The sequence below is a fragment of the Rana temporaria genome, chromosome 7, assembly GCF_905171775.1.
Source record: "Rana temporaria chromosome 7, aRanTem1.1, whole genome shotgun sequence".
Classification (NCBI taxonomy): Eukaryota; Metazoa; Chordata; class Amphibia; order Anura; family Ranidae; genus Rana; species Rana temporaria.
In genome coordinates, this window is record NC_053495.1 from 69,758,413 (window position 1) to 69,780,060 (window position 21,648).

Genomic DNA, 21,648 nt, shown 5'->3' on the forward strand with positions numbered 1-21,648 from the left:
TTTGCTACAGTAAGGTAGTAATTACAGGTCTAGTCCCTGCCCCAGCTCTTGACTAGACAGTGAAAGAAAAAGCAACACATTAATGAGCTTATCTCTCTGACACTCTGCTCTCTCCTATTTGCACTTAAGCACAGCATCATGGCTTATTTGCTGATTCTCTCTCCTCCATCTGAGTTCTGCAAGAGGGTAACACCAAGTCAAACTCAGGCTCTCACACTCATTGAATGCAACTCTCTATTTGTCAATACATACCATCTTGTATTAAAAGAGATATAAAGTCAAGAGAGTCAAAATTCTGCCACTGTACAAATCATTAGTAAGACCTCATCTGGAATATACAGTTTAGTTTTGGGCACCAGTTTAAAAAAAAGGACATTGGGGAACTGAAGAAAGAGTGGGGCAACCAAATTGATAAGAGGTATAGAGGACCTTTGCTATGAGAATACGACCGGCAATAGACTGTTTGAATCTTGGCCAGTTCAGCAGGAACCAGCCGAGATCTAGACCGCGTGTGGGCAGGCTAAATGTACCAAGCTGATCAATCAACTTGGGTACAACCAGCCTGCCAGATTCACTTGCGATTAGTGCCAGTGGCTGCTATAGCCGCTAGGGATGAGCGTTATGTACGGGTCGAACATGAGTTGGACTCGAACATTGGCTGTTCGCCGAATAGCGAACAATTTGGGGTGTTCACGGCAAATTCGAAAGCCGCGGAATACCCTTTAAAAGTCTATGGGAGAAATCAAAAGTGCTCATATTAAAGAGGAAGTAAACCCTCTGAAAGTTTTCTAAAAAAAAAAACCCTGCAAGAGAAAGGCATAATGAGCAAACGATTTGGATCAGTACACAAAGCTAGGTCAATAAAGACATGGATGAGCGAGTTTGGGGTGTATATTTTGCCACAATTTAAATGGTCTGCTCACCTGTTGGGTGTTTGCCAACTAACACAAAAAGCATATACAACAAGAGGGCAGTCACCTACTAATTAGGAGTAAAGCTCCCAGAAGGGGTCGCCAAGCTTTTAATAAAAATAGCAAAAATGGGCTTGTAATGAGTGGCTAAAAGTATGTATTTATTGTATCAAAAAAATAGTGAGTACAATGCCTCAAGTGAATGACACAGTATATCACAGACAGAGTCCCATCACCCAGAACAATAAAAACAATACATTTGCATTAGGATCGGTGAGCATATAAGAAAAATGGAGAAGGCCCCCCGAGAAGCCCCTGGCTAAGCATTTGCAAAAAGGTACATGGGGCAGCTTGGGGGGCACGAAGATCAAGGGAATCTATGCTGTTCCCCAGAAGAGGAGATTTCAATATGTTCTTGTTTCAAAAGCGCTTTGGTCCCACTGAGGTAAAAGCAGAGTTCCACCCAAAAGTGGAACTTCCGCTTTAAGCACTCCTCGTCCCCTTACATTTTGGGGGGGGGGGGGGGTTGGGGCTTTGTTAGGAGTGGGACTTCCACCTAGGCGGCTCCTCCTCTGCCCCTCCCTCTAGCCTATCGCCTGTCCACTCCGTGAGCGCAGCGCGACTCGCTCATGTGCAGTGAGTGCCTGGCCGTGAAGCCGAAAGCGGTCACAGCCGGGTGCCCAGAGTGTGAATGGAGGTGCCGAGGAGAGGAGCGACACTCCATGCGGCTGCATCACTGGACCGTGGAACAGATACATGTCCGTTTATTAAAAGTCAGCAGCTATACTTTTTGTTAACATTAAAAGGCTGGAACTCCGCTTTAAACGCTGAATTGTCAGTTATTTTTGGGAGATTAAATGAGATACTAGTAATACCTCCCTCCCTGTCTATGTTTACCATTTGTTTGTTATGTTAACTATGTTTACTGAATTGTGAATGGTCTTTGACCTGCACAAGATCTCCCATGTTTAAGCCATATAGATAAAATGGCTTGTACCCTTTGTGTACAGCTAAAAGGACAAATGTCTGTTTTGACCGATGGAACATGGCACACAATGGATGATTGGAAAGATTTATAGTGTCACTTTAAAACAAATTAGTGGGCAGCCCCTCCCGTGCAAATTCACTGTATTTAGGGAGAACACGGTTGGGTACCAGTCACCCTGACGACGCTACACTTGCGTGTAAACGAAACGCCTTGACATCACGGATACGTTATAGGACACTTGCAGCTTATGCCCCAATGAACTTGCAATGCTAGCGGGGAAATCCATGGAGCCCCTTGAACAACTGCTGCATGCAGTTTGCAGCGTGTTATAGACTCAAAGAAACGGTTACAGGCAAACAAAAAAAAAAAAATACTGGCACCCATACAACCCACCCTCTATGCTGCACTATCCGACGGGCAGGGCCGCCATCAGGAATTCTGGGGCCCCTTACACAGCTTCAGGCATGGTCCCCCTGATGCCATCCGGGCCCCTTACAGGTGTACTGCCTGTACCCCCCTGATGGCGGCCCTGCTGACGGGCAATTGGCATACAAGATCTATGTATTATGATACATGAGCTGGAGCTGATTGAAGATCTGAGGATTCCCTCATGACAGCCGATATGAATGTTACAACAGCATCTCCAGTGAACTCATAGGGGTATGGCAAGATTTGTTTGCTCCCTTTCATATCAAGTAATCCAATATAGTCAGCTACACTGTTTTTTCATGGATTTGAATTTAACCTTTGCCACAGAGGCTGGATTGGCAATCTGCAAGTTTTTTTCTCTCCCCCCGCTCCAATTACCGAACAATATGCTAGTTTTAACATTGACTTCTTGTGAACTGTTGAACATATTACTATAGTGCTTAAATTTACCTTATTGCTTGAAGATGCCCCTGCATCGATATATTAGCCCTTTTTTCAGTGTCTCCCAAATAGACATACCAAACAGCTTTACACAGGACTGTGTGGACCAGGGGGTAATCTGCTCCATCTGAAAGTATTCTGACCTGGGGATTATGTGGGCTACACATCTTAGCATGCATTAACAGTGATTATAAAGTGATGCGGAAATCCTTATCTGTGCATTAAATATTAATGTCTGGACGTCGTCATAGTGACATGGTTTTTATTTTTCTAGGACACTGTCCGATATACAGTCATTCACGCGAGTCATTATAATCACCATTTGTTTTGATAGATTGATACAATATATGCTTTTAGCCACTCGTTGCAACTCAATATTAAACCCTACAGACTAAAGCCCTGTACACCCGATCAGTCCATCCGATGAGAACGGACTGAAGGACCGTTTCATCGGTTAACCGATGAAGCCGACTGATGGTCTGATGTGCCTACACACCATCAGTTAAAAAAACGATCGAGTCCAACGCGGTGACGTAAAACACAACGACGTGCAGAGAAAAATGAAGTTCAATGCTTCCAAGCATGCGTCGACTTGATTCTGAGCATGCGCATGTTTTTAACCAATGCTTTTGCGTACTAACCATCGGTTTTGACCTATCGGTTAGGCATCCATCGGTTGAATTTTAAAGCAAGTTCTAAATTTTTGGACCGAAGGATAACCGACTGATGGGGCCCACACACGGTCGGTTTGGACCGATGAAACGGTCCTTCAGTCCGTCTTCATCGGTTTAGACTGATCGTGTGTACGCGGTCTAAGACTGGGATGCCATTAAAGTGCGTGCATGTAAAGGCAGGCTTCCCAATACTTGATAATATAGTGCATTTTTTTTTTAAAAGAGCTGGATACATTCCTGAATACACAAAATAGAACTAGTTTTTAACATTTATAGGTAATAACACCTGAAATAGTTTATCCAGAGAATATTTGATTGCCCTCCTGGGGGGTCAGAAAGGAATTTATATTCCCCACGCTGGAGCAAATAAGTTCATGCTTTATTTATATCAACAACGGGTACAGTATTCAGTACAAGGATTAAAAAGTGTATATGTCTGCGCTGTGAATTAAACTAGTGTTATAAGTGAGCAAAAGGAAGGGGAGGGGGGGAGGGGTGAAGTAGTGTGAACTTGGGAAGTGAAAAACTATGCAGACAGAAAATGGAAGGGACCTATGTGACAATCTATAAGTACAGTCCTAACTGGACCGTATTAAAAATCCATGGTGAAAATGCTTCGGTGAAAAAACCATATAAGTGATGAAGATAAAAATATATGAAATATATATGATATGCAAAAAGTCCCGGATTAGTCCAAGTAAATACAAAACAGTTCCAGGTGAAATTAATGGAGTAAGTGGATGGTTGAAAGTGAAAACAAAATCCAAATGCACGTGGGTGGAAAATGTGCAGTTTGATCAAATCCACAACAGCATGCAGCCCACACCATAAGTGATCTTGTCAGCTACCTCCCAGCTGTCACTTAAAGCCAAAGATAATTACCAATACTCCAAATTCCTGTTAGATGGCTGTCACTCTGTGTACTCATCGGTGATTGGTCATACATAAGGGAGAAAAAATATGAGGTGTAACCTGGTTCTTCTATCACATATGAGGAAAAGGGGTGTAGCCAAGGTGGGTAAGTATACACTTACACTACTTACACAACGTGTAAGAAAAGGGAGCCTATCTCCACGAGCGCCGAGCTCGTCTCTCTGACTTCTCTCCGTCTCAGCTCCAATCCCTCAGTGTCCTCCAAGCCGATTGCTCGTGGTAAGATGGAAGAAACCGGGGTAGGGAGAAGTGAGAGAGGGGGGGCACATCGCGTGAATGGTACAACAAAAGTATATGGAAACACAAAGGTGCGGTAAAAAACTCACATGGAGCAGTGATGGAACGATCGCAAATCCACGAGCGCCGCGCTCGTCTGCCGTCCGTCTGGTGCTGCTCCTGATTGGTGCACCAGACGGACGGCAGACGAGCGCGGCGCTCGTGGATTTGCGATCGTTCCATCACTGCTCCATGTGAGTTTTTTACCGCACCTTTGTGTTTCCATATACTTTTGTTGTACCATTCACGCGATGTGCCCCCCCTCTCTCACTTCTCCCTACCCCGGTTTCTTCCATCTTACCACGAGCAATCGGCTTGGAGGACACTGAGGGATTGGAGCTGAGACGGAGAGAAGTCAGAGAGACGAGCTCGGCGCTCGTGGAGATAGGCTCCCTTTTCTTACACGTTGTGTAAGTAGTGTAAGTGTATACTTACCCACCTTGGCTACACCCCTTTTCCTCATATGTGATAGAAGAACCAGGTTACACCTCATATTTTTTCTCCCTTATGTATGACCAATCACCGATGAGTACACAGAGTGACAGCCATCTAACAGGAATTTGGAGTATTGGTAATTATCTTTGGCTTTAAGTGACAGCTGGGAGGTAAGCTGACAAGATCACTTATGGTGTGGGCTGCATGCTGTTGTGGATTTGATCAAACTGCACATTTTCCACCCACGTGCATTTGGATTTTGTTTTCACTTTCAACCATCCACTTACTCCATTAATTTCACCTGGAACTGTTTTGTATTTACTTGGACTAATCCGGGACTTTTTGCATATCATATATATTTCATATATTTTTATCTTCATCACTTATATGGTTTTTTCACCGAAGCATTTTCACCATGGATTTTTAATACGGTCCAGTTAGGACTGTACTTATAGATTGTCACATAGGTCCCTTCCATTTTCTGTCTGCATAGTTTTTCACTTCCCAAGTTCACACTACTTCACCCCTCCCCCCTCCCCTTCCTTTTGCTCACTTATAACACTAGTTTAATTCACAGCGCAGACATATACACTTTTTAATCACTATTCACTGTCTGTATTGGACAGATTTTTTCTTTGTTTGCTGCAGTGCCCACACCCATTCCCTGGCCCCCCATCACCTCCCTCCTTTTCCCATTTATCCTACACAGCGCAGGAGTATCACCTAGTTCTATTCAGTACAAGGAGGTTTTCTATGTATTCTAGTTATTTTCTGTTACTATTGGTTCAACTAGATGGACGTGTATCCATCTGGACCTGTGATAAATCATTAAAGTGATACTAAAGTCTTGTGTTTTTTTATGTAAAAGTAACAAACATTTCATAGTTACCTGCTCTGTGCAGTGGTTTTGCACAGAGCAGCCCATATCCTCCTCTTTGGTGTTCTTGGCCCCACCCTCCTGCTAAGTGCCCCCACATCTAGAAAAGGGGGCACCCAAGCCGAGCCAGAGCTCCATATATCCATTCAGAGACAGAGCTGCGCCCAGGCCCACTTCTCTCCTCATTGGCAGACTAAGTTTTTAAATTGGCATGCAGTTTAAAGTGGAACTACACTGCATCTGAGAACCAAAAACACTATTTAATTCATTTTTAATATTCAGAGCAAACTCATTCAATCATCCATCTATTCATGTCCCCAAGCTTCATTTTGCTAAGAAAAAACACCCTCTAGCATTTCGGGTAGTGGCCATCTTGAGTAAAGGGCAGATGATGTAGCATTTACTTCCAGGAATCAATCTGCCCTTCGTTCATGCTTGTAGGACTGTGTGCTTATCTGAGAGACCCCCTCCACCCATACTTACCTTATGAGATGTATGCCAATTTGCCTAGGTCTGGAAACCCAGGGTAATATGATACCCTTTCCTATGTATTTACTAATGCTAGCAGCATAATGATGACAAAAAGTCAATGTTGATTGAGAAAGTGAAATTCCATTTGAAAGGGGTTGCAAAGGTTCAGTTTAAAAAAAACAAAAAAAAAACACACATGTCAAACTTGCAAACTTGCCTCCGCTGTGCAGTTGGTTATGCACAGAGTGACCCTGATCCTCCTCTTCTGGGGTCCTTTCCGCGGCACTCCTGGCTCCTCTTCTCGGGTGCCCCCATCAGAGAATTGCTCTCTTTTCCGTGGACACCTGCCGTGTCTATTAAAACAGAAAGCAGGACTCGGCACGTCCCCCCCCCCCCATGGTATGCTCATCCACGGGGGGTGGGGGTGGAACGGGTTCAGGTAAGTGAAACGGGGGCACTGGGGAGCTGCAGCACTACAGAAGGTTTTTCACCTTAATTCATAGAATGCATTAAGGTGAAAAGCCACAATGGTTGTAAACGTTTGTAAAAAGTGTTTCAAGTGTGGATTTTCTAAACTGGCACTCTTAAAAATTATGTTTCCAGATCAGTAGTATTTTCCCCACAAATATCATTCAGTTGGATCAAGCAACGATAATTATGGGTATGGACAACAAAAAAAAACAGGGTAGTTTTTCCTCAAGGAAACCAAGAGAAGTAGAATTATTTTACTCTTTGTTAAAGTGTAACTACACTTTTGTTCCGAAAAATACATTCCCCTCTAGGTGATCGATGTACATTACAAGAATTTTGACAAACTTAGCATATTCCTACCTTTTGTTTATCTGTGAAATTCCTTTATGTTTGTCTGTGCCCATGTGCACAAGTGAGTCTAATGGGAGTGGTTTCTTAATTATCAGTCAGCTGCTGCACCTGCAAAGCTCTATAGAGAAAAATTGCAGGGCCTGCATCCCTTTAGATGCGATTTCCTATTTGGAGTATCTTACCAAAAATTAAAATTTTTGTTGCAGGGAATGCTTGAAATCTGACTTGCATCTTAGTGCAGACTTCTGGGAAAAAAAACAGTGAGCCAATCACGCAAATAGAAAATGACATAGCTGGGGGGCATTCTGTGTACAGAACACCTCCATGCAGCCATATTGCATTGCATTTCACAGAAAATTACAGAGCTGCAGATTGAAAAGGAAAGGTAGTTTTAATAATATTCAAATACAATTGTGTGTGTGTATCTATCTATCTATATATATATATATATATATATATATATATATATATATATATATATATATTTATATCTATATCTATATATTAAATTACCAGGCTCTTCAGGTCTGGGTATGGATATTAAGGGGAACCCCGCCGTCAATTAAAAAAAAAATGACGTGGGGTCCCCCCCCCAAATATCCATTTCAGACCCTTCAGGTCTGGTGTGGATTTTAAGGGGAACTCCACCCCAAATCTTTAAAAAATATGGCGTGCCCTCCCCATGTTGAGGACATGTGGCCTGGTACGATTCAGGAGAGGGGCCGCACTCTGTCCCCCCCCTCTTTTCTGCGGCCGGCCAGGTTAACGTGCTCGGATAAGGGGTCTGGTGTGGATTTTTGGGGGAACTCCACGCCATTTTTAAAAAAAAAAAATTGGGGTGGAGTTCCCCTTAAAATCCACACCAGACCTGAAGGGTCTGGAATGCATATTTGGGGGGAACCCCGCGTCTTTTTTTTAAATTGACGGCGGGGTTCCCCTTAATATCCATACCAGACCTAAAGGGCCTGGTAATTGAATTTGGGGGGACCCCTACGCTTTTTTTTTTTTTTTTTTTTGAATGAATCCTCTCTGAATTGCCGGTAGCCGACAATTCATTATAGCCGCAAGTCCGGTTTTAAATTACCTTTTTTCTTTCAGAAATGACACTTTGTGCAGGGACAGTTCCAAGTACGGGAAACATGTGCTATTTCACATGCCAACTTTACACCCCCCCTAGGTACGAAATTTAAAGGAATACTTTTATTGTTTCACTTTTAGCATTATTAAATTCACTGCTCCCGAAAAAACTGCCGTTTTTTTAAACTTTTTTTTGCATTGATACATGCCCCCTGGGGCAGGACATAGGTCCCCAAACACTTTTTAGGACAATAACTTACATATTAGCCTTTAAAATTAGCACTTTAGATTTCAAACGTTCGAGTCCCATAGACTAACAGGGTTCTAAAGTTCACACGAACGTTTGGTGTGTTCGCAAGTTCTGGTGCGAACCGAACAGGGGGGGTGTTCGACTCATCCCTATTGGAGAGTACTGAATTATGAAGGGGAGCAGTGCTAGCCTTGGTTAGCTGTAGGATTAGCATGCGACACAGTTTAATTTGATACAGACTGCTAAAGACAAGTTGACACTTTTGCTTCAAGCACTGGTGTACCTGTTGTCTCATACTGTGAGGAATTCCAGCTAGTACAAGCGAGCGCAGTTTGTCAGAATGAGGGAGTGTCACATCTATCTTATCCCACGTTAGGTCTCCTACGTCATGGTTGTGGGTAAACTCTAGGTGGGCTTGCCACTTCAGCCTCTGCTGGGGGTCTTCTGTCAGTGGGATACCCAATAGCTTACTTGAATTAGGTTCTGCACCATCTGCAATATGCAACACAAAAAAAGGGAAGAAAAAAGAAAAAAAACAAATTAATGTATTTGGTAGAGTAACAAATTTATGGATAAATATATGTATATGGAGGCTTCATCAGACATTAGGATGAAGTTTTCCTCAAGCCCATTTTAAATCAGAGTTACCTTCTTTATCCACTCTGAATCCAAACTCATCATAGCGGAACTCTGGCTGCTCTACAGACTGCTCCTTCTGTAAATTACAAAGAAAGATAATGATTTCTATGAAGAAAACGCAATATTTGTGCAAACTTTTTCAGAACCACAAATATGTACATTGAGGGAAAAGTATTTTATACGTTTGCCCGCTTACAAAGAAATGATCGGTCTAAAGTTTTAGAGCTGAAAATATGTTTATTGGTATTTTAACATAATGAACATAAAACATGAGGTGTCACAATCCAAACAGTCACAAGTGTGCTTGAGGAAAGAGTCAGCCAAATGGCTATCGCCCACAGCGGGACTCCTACCAACATGTAAAAAAGTATGAACAGCAATGACTGCAACAGTAAACAAAAATGATATACAACCACAAGGGCCTCTTCGTTTTTGGCAGAATTGTAACTAGAATTTTTGGCAGAGAAATAAAACCAAAAGAAAAAAAAAAAATATATGACAAAACAGGGCAAAAATTTAAATGAAAAATAAAATGAAAAACGAGAGATCAGGAGACAAGTATACAAAGAGGCAGGAAAAGAAGGGGAAGAGAGAAAAGAAAGGGGGGAAAGAAGGAAGAGAAAAGAGAAACAAGCTAGGTGGGAATCAAAAATAAGAGCATGAATTGCTGATAAGACAATCGGAGAAAGGCAATGCAGGGCAGGTGTAGAGAGGAAGACCCTGGAGTAGGAACCCAGCTTGTCCCAGGGCAGAGGAATATATAGGAACGATCATGTCCGGGGTGACAACATGCTCGCCAGAGCATCAGAGGAAGAGAAGTGGAGCCAGATGAGCCACAGCAGTTTATAATTATCAAAAGTGTCGTTGTCAAGAGCCAACATCTCCTCCATTCTCATAGTGTTGTTCATAATTGAAACCCAGTGTGAAAAGGGAGGAATGGTGGTCGACTTCCAATAGGAAGGTATAAGCTGTCTCGCTGAGGACATGAAGAAACAGAGGAGATTCTGCTTCTGTGATGTAACTGATCCCGGCAATATAGAAAAGAGAGCAAACTTAGGAGAGGGAACCAATAATTCATCATAAGTTTTATTGTAACACTCAGATACCCGAGTCCAGAAGGGGCGGATCCTCTCACATTCCCACCAGACATGTAGGTAGGTCCCCGTAGCAGCAGAGCATCGCCAGCAGGATGCCGGGTGGACGGAAATATTTTGTGTAACGTGGAGGGGACCCTGTACCATCTTGACAGAATCTTGTAGTTCTTTTCCTGTGAGTAGCAGGAAATCGTGGACTTGTGAGTAAAATTAAATGAAGTCTGCCATTCTGGTCGCGGGATGTCCTCACCCAAGTCTGTGGACCACATTCTGGTGTAAGAGGGTAGCTCGGTATGTGTGAGCGTCTGTAAAAGGCTATATATGGCCGAGAGAAGGTGTCTGGGAGTCTCCGAAAGGGAGCACAGCCGTTCAAACTCAGTACAGGGATGGTGTATTTGGGAAGAGGAATGCAAGTGCTTTGTGAATGTAGATAAATGAAGAGCCAATCGTGGGATCCTGCCGGCGTCACCGGTGACCCTAGTGTTGGATGTACAAACGAGCACGCCTGGGGCCTTTCAGTCCTTTTGAAGGGACCTACGTTGGTACACTGATACCCTGAGGGAAGGAAGGATTGTCAAATAGGTTGGACAGCGGGGAAGGATCGGAGGATAGGAGAGAACACAACCCCCTGTTATACCAAATTCTGAGAGAGGCGTGTGTTAGCAGGGAGGGAGGGGGCATGCGTGCTAGATCAATCCTGTATCCCCATAGTAGTGCTCGAAGATCCACGTGAGCCAGATCCTGCTCTATGGCAACAGAGGCTTTTTTTTTCAAAATTCTTTATTTACTCACATCAAAGAGCATGTCCACATGGATCACATTAACAGCATATAAACAGTAACATCTTCACACGTTCAAGGGTAGACTGGTACAGTGTGGCAGGGTATTAAGTGTAACCTAGTTCGTGGTCCGTCTGTTCCGTGCTCGTGGCATCGAGCTTACCATCTTTTCTCGTGATGACTCTGCCCTGAAGGAGCCTCCAGCAACGGAGTGCGGTGTGAAGTCAGGGATCCGCGGACACGCCCTCTTTTTTCCGTTATCGAGAGAGCAGAAAACAGGGAAAGAATGGAGCGGCAGGGAGTCACACCTCCCGCCACCCATCCGAAGATTGGAGAAAAGTTGTCGCCTCGGGAGCCAGGTTCCCGACAGCATCATGAAAAGAAGGAAAGAAAAAGAGAAGAGAGAGAAGGGGGGGGGGGGGGTGAGGGGATTTGCCCACGGGCATGGAGCATGCCAGCCATCCGGCCTGTCATCGTTCCGCCGAGTATCAGAGTTAACTCCTCCCTGGAGAGGGGGGAAGTTGTGTCAAGGAATCTAGGTCTGTCCCCTAAGTGCTTGTCCTTCATCTGAGTAGGTGAACACATTCCATAACTGCCAAGTCTTTTTATATGATTCCTGTCTATCCTGATCTGTGAGGATAAGATCCTCCATTCTATTGATATCATCTACCCTCCGGAGCCACATCATCACCGTCGGTGGGTGTGGAGATTTCCAGCAAGCTGGAATGCATGCCTTAGCTGCGTCTAGAAGGTGTCGGATAACCGATTTCTTGTATACGCGTGTAGGATATGTATTAGCGTGTAGCAAGAGGTATGCTGGGTCATCAGGGATCTGGCGTTCAGTAAATTTCTGTGATATCCTCCTGACCTCCGCCCAGAAGGGCTTCAGCAGTGGGCATGACCAGAAAATGTGGGTCAGCGTACCTACGTCCCCCTGGCAGCGCCAGCATGTCTCTGAGGTGGACCTGAAAAGTTTGTGAAGCAACGCCGGGGTGCGATACCACCTAGTCAGGATTTTGTAGTTTGTTTCCTGTATTTTGGTACAAATAGAGGATTTGTGTGTGAAGGTCAGAATCTGCTGTCTCACTTTGGCCGAAAACGTGCATTGGAGTTCCTGTTCCCATTTTGTGATACAGGGGAGTTGATATCCCTCTTGCGGTGTTACCAGTATGTTGTGTAAGATGGATAGCGCGTGTGGTAATGTGCCCGTCTCCGAGCATATTTCCTCTATTGGTGTGAGAGGTAGAGTCCCTGTCTGTGGGGGTCTCATGGTATGTAGGAAGTGGTTCAGCTGGTTTGCCCTCATAAAGTCTAGTTGAAATCTCCCTCCCTGATCTGTCAGCTCTGCGGGTGTCCTCCAGCGGCCTGCTATGCTAAAGTGGGAGACCTGACACATACCCGACTCTCTTAGCGCTCGGAACCTACCATCACGTAGCCCTGGTTCAAAATTCGGGTTACCCAGCACTGGTCGTAGGGGCGAGTTCGCCGGCGGTGACCCCATTTGAGTAAGCAGCTTCGCGCAGATACTGGTCGTGGCACCTATCAGCGGGTGAGATCGTAGAGATTTGGGCAGCCCCGTAACGCACCACGGGGCTCTCCGCAAGGGGATGTCGCTTTGAGCTTGCTCTATGTGGGGCCATAATTTAGTGTTCCCGTGTCTACACCAGTCCACTAGTCTGTTTAAATGTGCCGCGTGGTAGTACGTGCGGATATTGGGCATAGCCAGTCCACCATACGCCTTGGGTAGAGACAACACTGTTTTGTGGATCCTGGGGTGTTTCCCAGCCCACAGGAAGTTTTTAAACATGGATTGCACCTGCTTGAAATATTCCGCCGGTATGCGTATAGGTAGGGCTTGAAGAAGGTAAGTGAATTTAGGTAGAATGGACATCTTAAGTATTCCGCACCTCCCGAACCAGGAGTGCAGGCCGGTTGTCCATTGGTCTAGTAGCTTCTGAGTGGTTTTCAATAGTGGTGGGAAGTTGAGCTTAAAAAGTTGGGGGAGGGACGGAGGGATACGGGTTCCCAGATAGCTTATGGCTGTATCCGTCCATTGTAGGCTGAAGCCGTGGCGCAGTCGATCTAGGCGGGGGTTCGAGATTCCCACTCCCATTGCTACTGACTTTCCTATATTGATTTTCATATTGGACAGTCTCCCATAAGTCTCGAACTCTCTCATCAGACTCGGTAGGGATATCTCAGGGTCAGTCAGTGTGAACATCAGGTCGTCTGCATAGGCAGACACTTTATATTCTCCTTCTCCCACCTTGACCCCTGATATATCCGTGTTCAGTCTCACATGCCTCAGGAATGGCTCGAGGGTCAACGCAAATAATAGTGGCGACAAGGGACACCCCTGTCTCGTTCCGTTCCTAATCTGGAAGGACTCCGACATCACCCCGTTGGCCCTGACCCGCGCCGTCGGTTCTGTGTACATCGCCGAAATCCAGTTCATCATCCTATGTCCCAGGCCGATGTGTTTTAGAGTGTCAAACATGAATCGCCAGTTAACACGATCGAACGCCTTTTCGGCGTCCGTACTCACCAAGACGCATGGCGTCTTCGAGGTGTTCACCGCGTGCAATAGGTTGAGGACTTTGACAGTATTGTCCCTAGCTTCCCTAGTAGGGACAAATCCCACTTGGTCCAGGTGGATAAGGCTCGTCAGGTGTTGTTGGATTCTAGTCGCCACAATTTTGGTAAGGAGTTTAAGGTCTACATTAAGGAGCGAGATAGGGCGGTAACTACCGCACTGACTGGGGTCTTTCCCTTCTTTAGGGATGATGGCTATCTGCGCCTGTAGGGTGGACACATGTAGCCTCCCCCCTAGACCTAGACCGTTAAATAACTCAACGAGATGCGTGCCTAGGGTAGGGAGCAATGCTTTGTAGTACGCCACTGTCAGGCCGTCAGGGCCCGGAGCCTTGCCCGGTTTGGTGCTACCAAGGGCGGCGTGAAGCTCCTGCAGGGTAATGGGTTCCTCTAGTATCTCTCTGGCTTCGACTGGGAGTGTTGGCATGGTTGAAGTGGTCAAATAGTCTCGAGAAGGGTCTCCGTCGGCGTTCTGAGTCGCTGAGGGTATATTATATAATGTGTCATAGAAATCTCTGAATTCTCTGGCGATCTCTTGTGGCATCGACACCCTCTGCCCCCCGGTGGTAACGATGTGGGGTATATATGCTGCACTAGTTTGTGTCCTCAGTGAGCGGGCTAACATCTTCCCACATTTGTCCCCTGATTCATAAACCTTGCGTCTACAGATCTGGATGGTCGCCTTGGCCTTGTACGTAAGGACGTCCGTCACCTGTCGTCGTACTGTGTCCAGGTCCAATCCCAATTGTTTCGTCGGCGATTTTTTGTGTTGCGTCTCTAAGGATGTTAGTTTAGCCATTAATGTCGTTAGTTGTTCTGTCCTAAGTCTTTTCCGTCTGGCCCCATGCTTAATAAAAATACCGCGGACGACCGCCTTGTGGGCTTCCCAGACCACCTCCGGATTATTGTCTGGTACAATGTTGGTGGAAAAATAGTGTCCCAATTCTTTAACCACGTCTGCCAGTATTTCGGGGTCCTGCAAAAGGGATTCGTTTAGCCGCCATGGGTGTCTTCTCTCCGTCTCCCTATCCGTCAGGGCATATACTAATATTACCGGGGCGTGGTCCGACCATGTTATCGAGCCTATCTTAGCCTCTTTAACCGCCATCAGGTTCCTGTGATGGACCATAAAATAGTCTATCCGGGAGTATACCTGGTGGGGTCTGGAGAAAAAGGTAAAGTCTTTCTCTCCCGGGTGCAATAGACGCCATGTGTCCACCAGTTGACATGCGTGAAGTGCTGCCTGTATGCGTCCGCGCATTTTCCCCGATGTGGAGGATGTCCCCGAGGAGGTGTCCTCCAGGGGAGATAGTGGAACATTAAAATCGCCCCCCACTATCAGCTGTCCGGTGGCAAATCTCGTCAGTCGGTCTAAGTGTTTCGTCAGGAAGGTGTCCTGGTTGTCATTAGGAGCGTAGAAGCTCGCCAGGGTAACGCCTGTCGACCCTATCCGTCCTTTTAGGAACAGAAAGCGTCCCCCGGTGTCTCTCTGTATGTCGTTCTAGTGTCCAAGGTACACCGGCCGCAATCAGAATAGAGACCCCCCGGGATTTTGCCTCGGAGAAGGAGGAGTGATAGACCGTCGGATAATATCTATTTTTTAGGATTGGGAGCCTGTCTTCCCTGAAGTGCGTCTCCTGTAGCATTACCACGTCTGCTCTCAGGCTGCGCACCTCCTGTAGCAGCATCCTGCGTTTCTCGGGGGTGTTTAGGCCCTTAGCGTTCAATGAGACAATTGTCAGTGCGTCCATGCTCGTGGGCGGGGGTGGGGGAGGGTGTTGAGTAGAGGGGGGGGTTGGGTATGTTAGGGAGGGTCAAGGGAAGGTAGTGGGAAGTGTCCCGGATGAGTCCAGGGATGGGAAAGTTATAGGGAACAGAGAGAGAAGAGAATAGAGAAGATACAGAGCGTAGTGAGAAAGGCCGACACCAGAGAGTGTGGCTAGTAGAGAAATCTAAATTAGCTTAACTAGCTAGAGCGCTCACCAGAACTAGTCCGGAGTTCGAGCGCAGGCCTATGTGGGTCGGTGGTTGGACAGAGCCAGCACTGTGAGCTCCCGACTCCGCCCAACCCCCCCCCCCGGCCAACGTAAATAAGATAACATAAGTATGGCAATGCAATCAATCTTAAACCATATATAACGTATAACAACATTTAAGTGGCAAACAGTGGCACATAACATAAGGAGCACTTATCCCGTAAGACACCCCTCCGGGGGACCCCACTCAACATCGAGGGGGTACATCCGGTAGGGGGACTGATCAGTGGGCCCAGTAAGGGATGTATATGACCCATCTTCCCTGGCATCCCTCCCGCGTAGTGTCAAATCACTCCTCCCGTCCTCTCCCTCACAGCGCCCCAATAGTTCATGACGTCTCCCAGCTCCATATCTCTCCTCAGTATAGTAAAGGGCCAGTCTCCTCTCCCCTCTACGTGCCTCCCCCCGGGGAAGCCGCATCACCTCCCTTCCCCCATCCCATCACAACACACATAATCATATCCCATTGATAGTCTCCTCCTGCTCTCAACAGGAGCATTGGCCAGTGGGGCAGTCTCCCTCCCCTGAGTTCAAAGTTTCCCCCAGTGGTCCGCATTGCCAACGGGTGGGCAGGCATAATAAAGAAAGAAAAAAAAAAGATCATGCCCGGGCAGAAAAAAGAAAATAAAAATGAAAAACAGATCAGGCTACCTAAGAACCAAGTCGAGGGAGGGTAGACAAGCCCCGTTTGTCTCGTGTGAACATCCCTGGGATAGCAAGGTCTTCATTGGTGCAGGGGGGATCCCCCTCTCGTGGGGGGCACTCGTTCATCTATAGGGTAGGTCGGGGCGCGCTCTAACAGCGCGGGAGCCCCATTATTGCAGTATACCCCCAATGCCCGAATATAGACCACAGGGCCTCAGTAGTGTGGGTGACATAGTCTAGAGTGTTCGGGTCAGGGTACGAGCCGGAGGAGGGCCTCAACAGGGATCTAAGTGGCTAGTGGCTGCCTAGACCCCGGGGAGCTGTGAACAGCAGTGTTCAATGTTCTGGAGCCCGCATCACCCCATCGTGGGAGAGTCACCGGGACATCAAATGAAGGGCACAGGAGGGATCGGGAGGACGAATTAGGTGGGAGCCTGGGGGGGGTCAGGGAATCGTGGCCCAAGGCCTACTCACGGCGTTCCTCTCCTGAGGGGGCTCGCTGTCTCCTCCGTCCGCGTCCCCTCCGTCGGTTCTCCATTCCCGGTCTGTAGTTTGAGGGACCTGATCTTCCTGCCGCGCGGGGTAGTATCTGCAGCCAGTCGGGGATCGGTATCTGGTCCGCATCCAGAAAACGGAAGAGGGCCGGTAGGTCCGTTGGTGACTGGACTGTAAAGGCTGCTCCATCTTTCCTAAAGGTCACCGCCAGCGGGTATCCCCAACGGTAGGTAAAGTCCCGCTGTCTAGCTAGGTCCAGGACGGGCTTCAGCATCGCCCTTCTGCGCAGAGTCGCTCTTGAAAGGTCCGGGAGCACCTTCACCACTGCACCCTCCAGGAGGATCTCCCCTCTGTCCCACGCGCCGCGGATGATGCGCTCCTTCTGCGTGTAGCGCAGCAGCCGACACACTACATCTCGCGGTCTGTCCGGATCAGCCGACCTCGGGCCCAGGGCGCGGTGTGCACGGTCCACCTCGACGACCTCCGCCGGGTTGCCCAGCAAGTCGCGGAACAGGCCCAGTAGAACATCATCCAAGGCCTCGGGTTCCACCGTCTCAGGGATCCCCCGCAACCGAAGGTTGTTGCGGCGGCTCCTGTCTTCGACCTCCTCCAGGTGCAGTTGGAGCGTAGTAGCCGCTTCTCTATGGTGGTCACGGTCCCGCTCTAGATCCGCCACTCTCCGCTCCAGGGTCGACAGCGATCCCTCCCCGGTGGTCACTCTGTCTGACAGCGTAGATATCTCCGCTCGTACCTCCTGGACGTCTCTCCTATGAGTCTCCTCCAGCTTAAGGATGAGAGACTCTATGTCTTGTCTTGTGGGGAGGGCCTGCAGCAGCGCCCTTATCTCCTGTTCCGCTGAGGAGCCTCCGGCCGGAGGGGAGAGGGTCGCCATAGTTGGGTAAAGGTCCTCGGGTGTGCCCGGAGTAGCGGGGTGTAGTGTTGCTTCCTCCGGTCGAAAGGTCCAGAGGTCTTGTTCCAGATCCTCCGCTGGTCCGCCACGTGGGCTTGCTCTTGGCGCCGCCACCCTCGCGCCCGGAGGAATCGCCGTAGAGGAGCCAAAAAAGCGGTGTAAATCTCCTGATTTCGTGCTGGAACGGGTGGTGCGGGCTGTAGGTCTTCTTTTGGTCTTTTTGGCAGATTGCATGCCTAAATTCGCTGAGTTTGGCCGGTAAAAGAGGGGACAGGGCCGGGAGCTCCAAGTTCCTGCGTCCTCACTCAGCCATGTCCAGGCCACGCCCCCCAACAGAGGCTTTTAAGAAAGGATGCGGTAACCATTCTAAGACATGCGCTACATGGGTGGCCTTGTGATATGCCTCAAAGTCGGGGAAACCAGCTCCACCTTGCAATTTTGGGAGGGTGAGCAAATTATATTTCACCCTAGGTAACCCCCGGCTCCACAAGAATCTAATGGCGAGAGAACGTAGGGAAATGAAAAAGGATTTGGGGACTATAATGGGGACCGTTTGAAGGAGATATAGAAGTTTGGAGAGTGTGTCCATTTTCAGGGTGTTGATCCGTCTGAACCACGACAGAGAAGTCCCTCCCCATTCTTGATCTATAGTTTTAAAGGTAGGTTTATTTTAACAGTGAGAGACAGAACAACAAAAAAATCCAGAAAAATGCATTTCAAAAAAGGTATAAATTGATTTGCATTTTAATGAGTGAAAAGTATTTGACCCCTTCGAAAAACATGACTTAGGGTGACAAAACCCTTGTTGGCAATCACTGAGGTTAGATGTTTCTTGTAGCTGGCCACCAGGTTTTCACACATCTCAAGAGGGATTTAGTCCCACTCCTCTTTGCAGATCCTCTCCAAGTCATTAAGGTTTTCGAGGCTGACGCAATTTGATTCTTCAGCACCCCCCACATATTTTCTATGGGATTAAGGTCTGGAGACTGGCTAGGCCACTTCAGGACCTTAATGCATTTCTTCTTGAGCCACTCCTTTGTTGTCTTGACCGTGTGTTTTGGGTCATCGTCATGCTGAAATACCATCCACGACCCATTTTCCATACCCTGGCTGAGGGAAGGAAGTTATCACCCAAGATTTGACAGTACATGGCCCCGTCCATCGTCCCTTTGATGCAGTGAAGTTGTCCTGTCCCCTTAGCAGAACCCACCCCCCCCCCCCCCCAAGCATAATATTTCCACCTTCATGTTTGACGGTGGGGATGGTGTTCTTGGGGTCATAGGCAGCATTCCTCCTCCTCCAAACACGGCGAGTTGATGCCAAAGAGCTTAATTTTGGTCTCATCCGACCACAACACTTTCACCCAGTTCTCCTCTGAATCATTCAGATGTTTATTAGCAAACTTATTTGGTCTTGACCATGGTGGAGAGATTGCAATCAGATAGCTTCTGTGGACAGGTGTATTTTATACAGGTAACAAGCTGAGATAAGGAGCACTCCTTTTATTACACTTTGTTTTTTACTTTAAAGCAACAATTCCATAAAAAGAAAATTGTATATGCTATATAGATTTTTTCTATGGGTGTGTGCAACTGTCAATGCTACAATTTAAAAAGGGATAATTCCATGAAAATAAAAACAAGGAAATTACAAATATCATAATGACTTATAAATCCAACATCCGATATAAAAAAAAAAAAAAAAACATCCGATATAAAAATAAAAAAAAAAATGAAAGAGTGCTCCTAATTTCAGCTCGCTGCCTGTATAGAAGCAACCTGGGAGCCAGAAATCTTGTTGCTTGATAGGGGATCAAATACTAATATTACGCATTAAAATGCAAATTTTATAACTTTTTCGAAATGTGTTTTTCTGGATATTTTTGTTGTTGTTCTGTCTCACTTTTAAAATAAACTTACCATTAAAATTAGACGGGCAAAATCAGCAGGGGATCAAATACCTTTTTCCCTCACTGTATAAATTGTTCTAAATGTAATTATATTTGTTCTTACCTGTGTGTATTTTGCAAGTATGTCCTGTGGCCACATACTTGGGGTCAAAGCAGAAAAAGGGCCACCCGGAGATGGGGTGTAACTTCCTATAAGAAAAAAAATATATTGATTATACATACACACATATATATATATATACACATATACACACACTACAATGTAAAGTAGTGAGTGTACAGCTTGTATAGCAGTGTACATTTGCTGTCCCCTTAAAAATACACAATACAGTCATTAATGTCTAAACAACTGGCAACAAAAGTAAGTACACCCCAGGTAAAAATTTCCAAATTGGGCCCAAAGTGTCAATATTTTGTGTTGCCACCATTATTTTCCAGCACGGCCTTAACCCTCTTGGGCATCAAGTTCACCAGCGATTCACAGCCTGACACTGGAGTCCGCTATCTTGCGCTCCTCCACCTTCTATTTAAGGATGCCCAACAGATGCTCAATAGGGTTTAGGTCTTGAGACATGCTTGGCCAGTCCATCACCTTTATCCTCAGCTACTTTAGCAAAGCAGTGGTTGTCTTGGAGGAGTGTTTGGGGTCGTTATGTTGAAATACTGCCCTGCAGCCCAGTCTCCGAAAGGGAGGGAACCATGCTTGACTGTAGGCAAGACACACTTGTCTTTGTACTTCTCACCTGGTTGCCGCCACACACGCTTGACACCATCTGAACCAAATAAGTTTATCTTGGTCTCATCAGACCACAGGACATGGTTCCAGTAATCCATGTCCTTCGTCTGTTTGCAGGCTTTCTTGTTCATCATCTTAAGAAGAGGCTTCCTTCTGGGATGACAGCCATGCAGACCAATTTGATGCAGTGTGCAGCGTATGGACTGAGCACTGACAGGCTGACCCCCCACCGCTTAAACCTCTGCAGCTATGCTGGCAGCACTCATACGTCTATTTCCCAAAGACAATCTCTGGATAGATGCCAAGCACTTGCACGCAACTTCTTTGGTCGACCATAGCAAAGCCTATTTCGAGTAGCTGTAAGGTCTTGTCCACCATGCTGTTGCTCAGTTTCAAGGTCTTGGCAATCTTCGTATAACCTATGACATCTTTATGTAGAGCAACAATTCTTTTTTTCAGATCCTTAGAAAGTTCTTAGACATGAGGTGCCATGTTGAACTTCCAGTGATGAGAGAGAGAGACCGACCCCTTTCACACGGACGGCCGCTCCATGCATCTTTATGGAGCGTCGGCGGATGTCAGCGGAGACATGTCCGCTGACATCCAACCCGAACATGCTGTCCGTTTTTATCAGATCGCACCATAGGAGACAGCGGCGCCCGACAAGCCCCTCCCCACTCAGTGAACAGGGAGGAGCTTGTCATCCGTCGGCTCAGCAGAGATCTGCAGATTTCCTGCTGAGCTGGCGGGAGCAGGCGGACTCCGTAACGACAGAGTCCGCCTTGTGTAAAAGGAGCCAGAGAGAGCGCGAGCGAGCAAGCAATGACACCAAATTTAACACACCTGCTCCCCAGTCACACCTGAGACCATTTACCACCATAACACCAATAGAAGAAGCCACAACTGAATTTACCTAATGCTGGCCATACACTCCACGAAAAATTGTCCGCACGAACTTTCGAAAAACTAACGTTCGGTCGTGAGCGCAAACGATAGTGCCATCATGTAATGACCGATAAATCGTTCAGTGGACATAAATAAAAAAAAATCGAATTTTTGTACTCATCGTAAAATCCATTTCTCCGAGTTCATAGACGGACACAGCATCCTTTGACAGTAGGGTTATATCCGCTTCCCTTTAGGAGAGTTTAGGCAGAAAAAAAAGCACTTTAAGTGTTAACAACACATTCCTCAGTGCAGCTCCTCCCAGGGGGCGTGGCCCCCCGGGT

At 46.8% G+C, this 21,648-nt stretch overlaps 1 protein-coding gene across 6 annotated transcripts in view; it reads right to left on the reverse strand.

Annotated features, from left to right (window-relative positions):
- The window catches only part of SGSM3 (small G protein signaling modulator 3), a 439,637-nt gene that overhangs the window by 281,653 nt on the left and 136,336 nt on the right, over nucleotides 1–21,648 (reverse strand). For all 6 annotated transcript variants that reach the window (XM_040359570.1, XM_040359574.1, XM_040359572.1 and 3 more), the window contains exons 3-5: nucleotides 19,787–19,872; nucleotides 9,233–9,299; nucleotides 8,868–9,076 (exon numbers count right to left, since the gene is read on the reverse strand). In XM_040359570.1, the coding sequence (XP_040215504.1) occupies nucleotides 8,868–9,076; nucleotides 9,233–9,299; nucleotides 19,787–19,872 (362 nt within the window). The remainder of the gene's footprint in view (nucleotides 1–8,867; nucleotides 9,077–9,232; nucleotides 9,300–19,786; nucleotides 19,873–21,648) is intronic.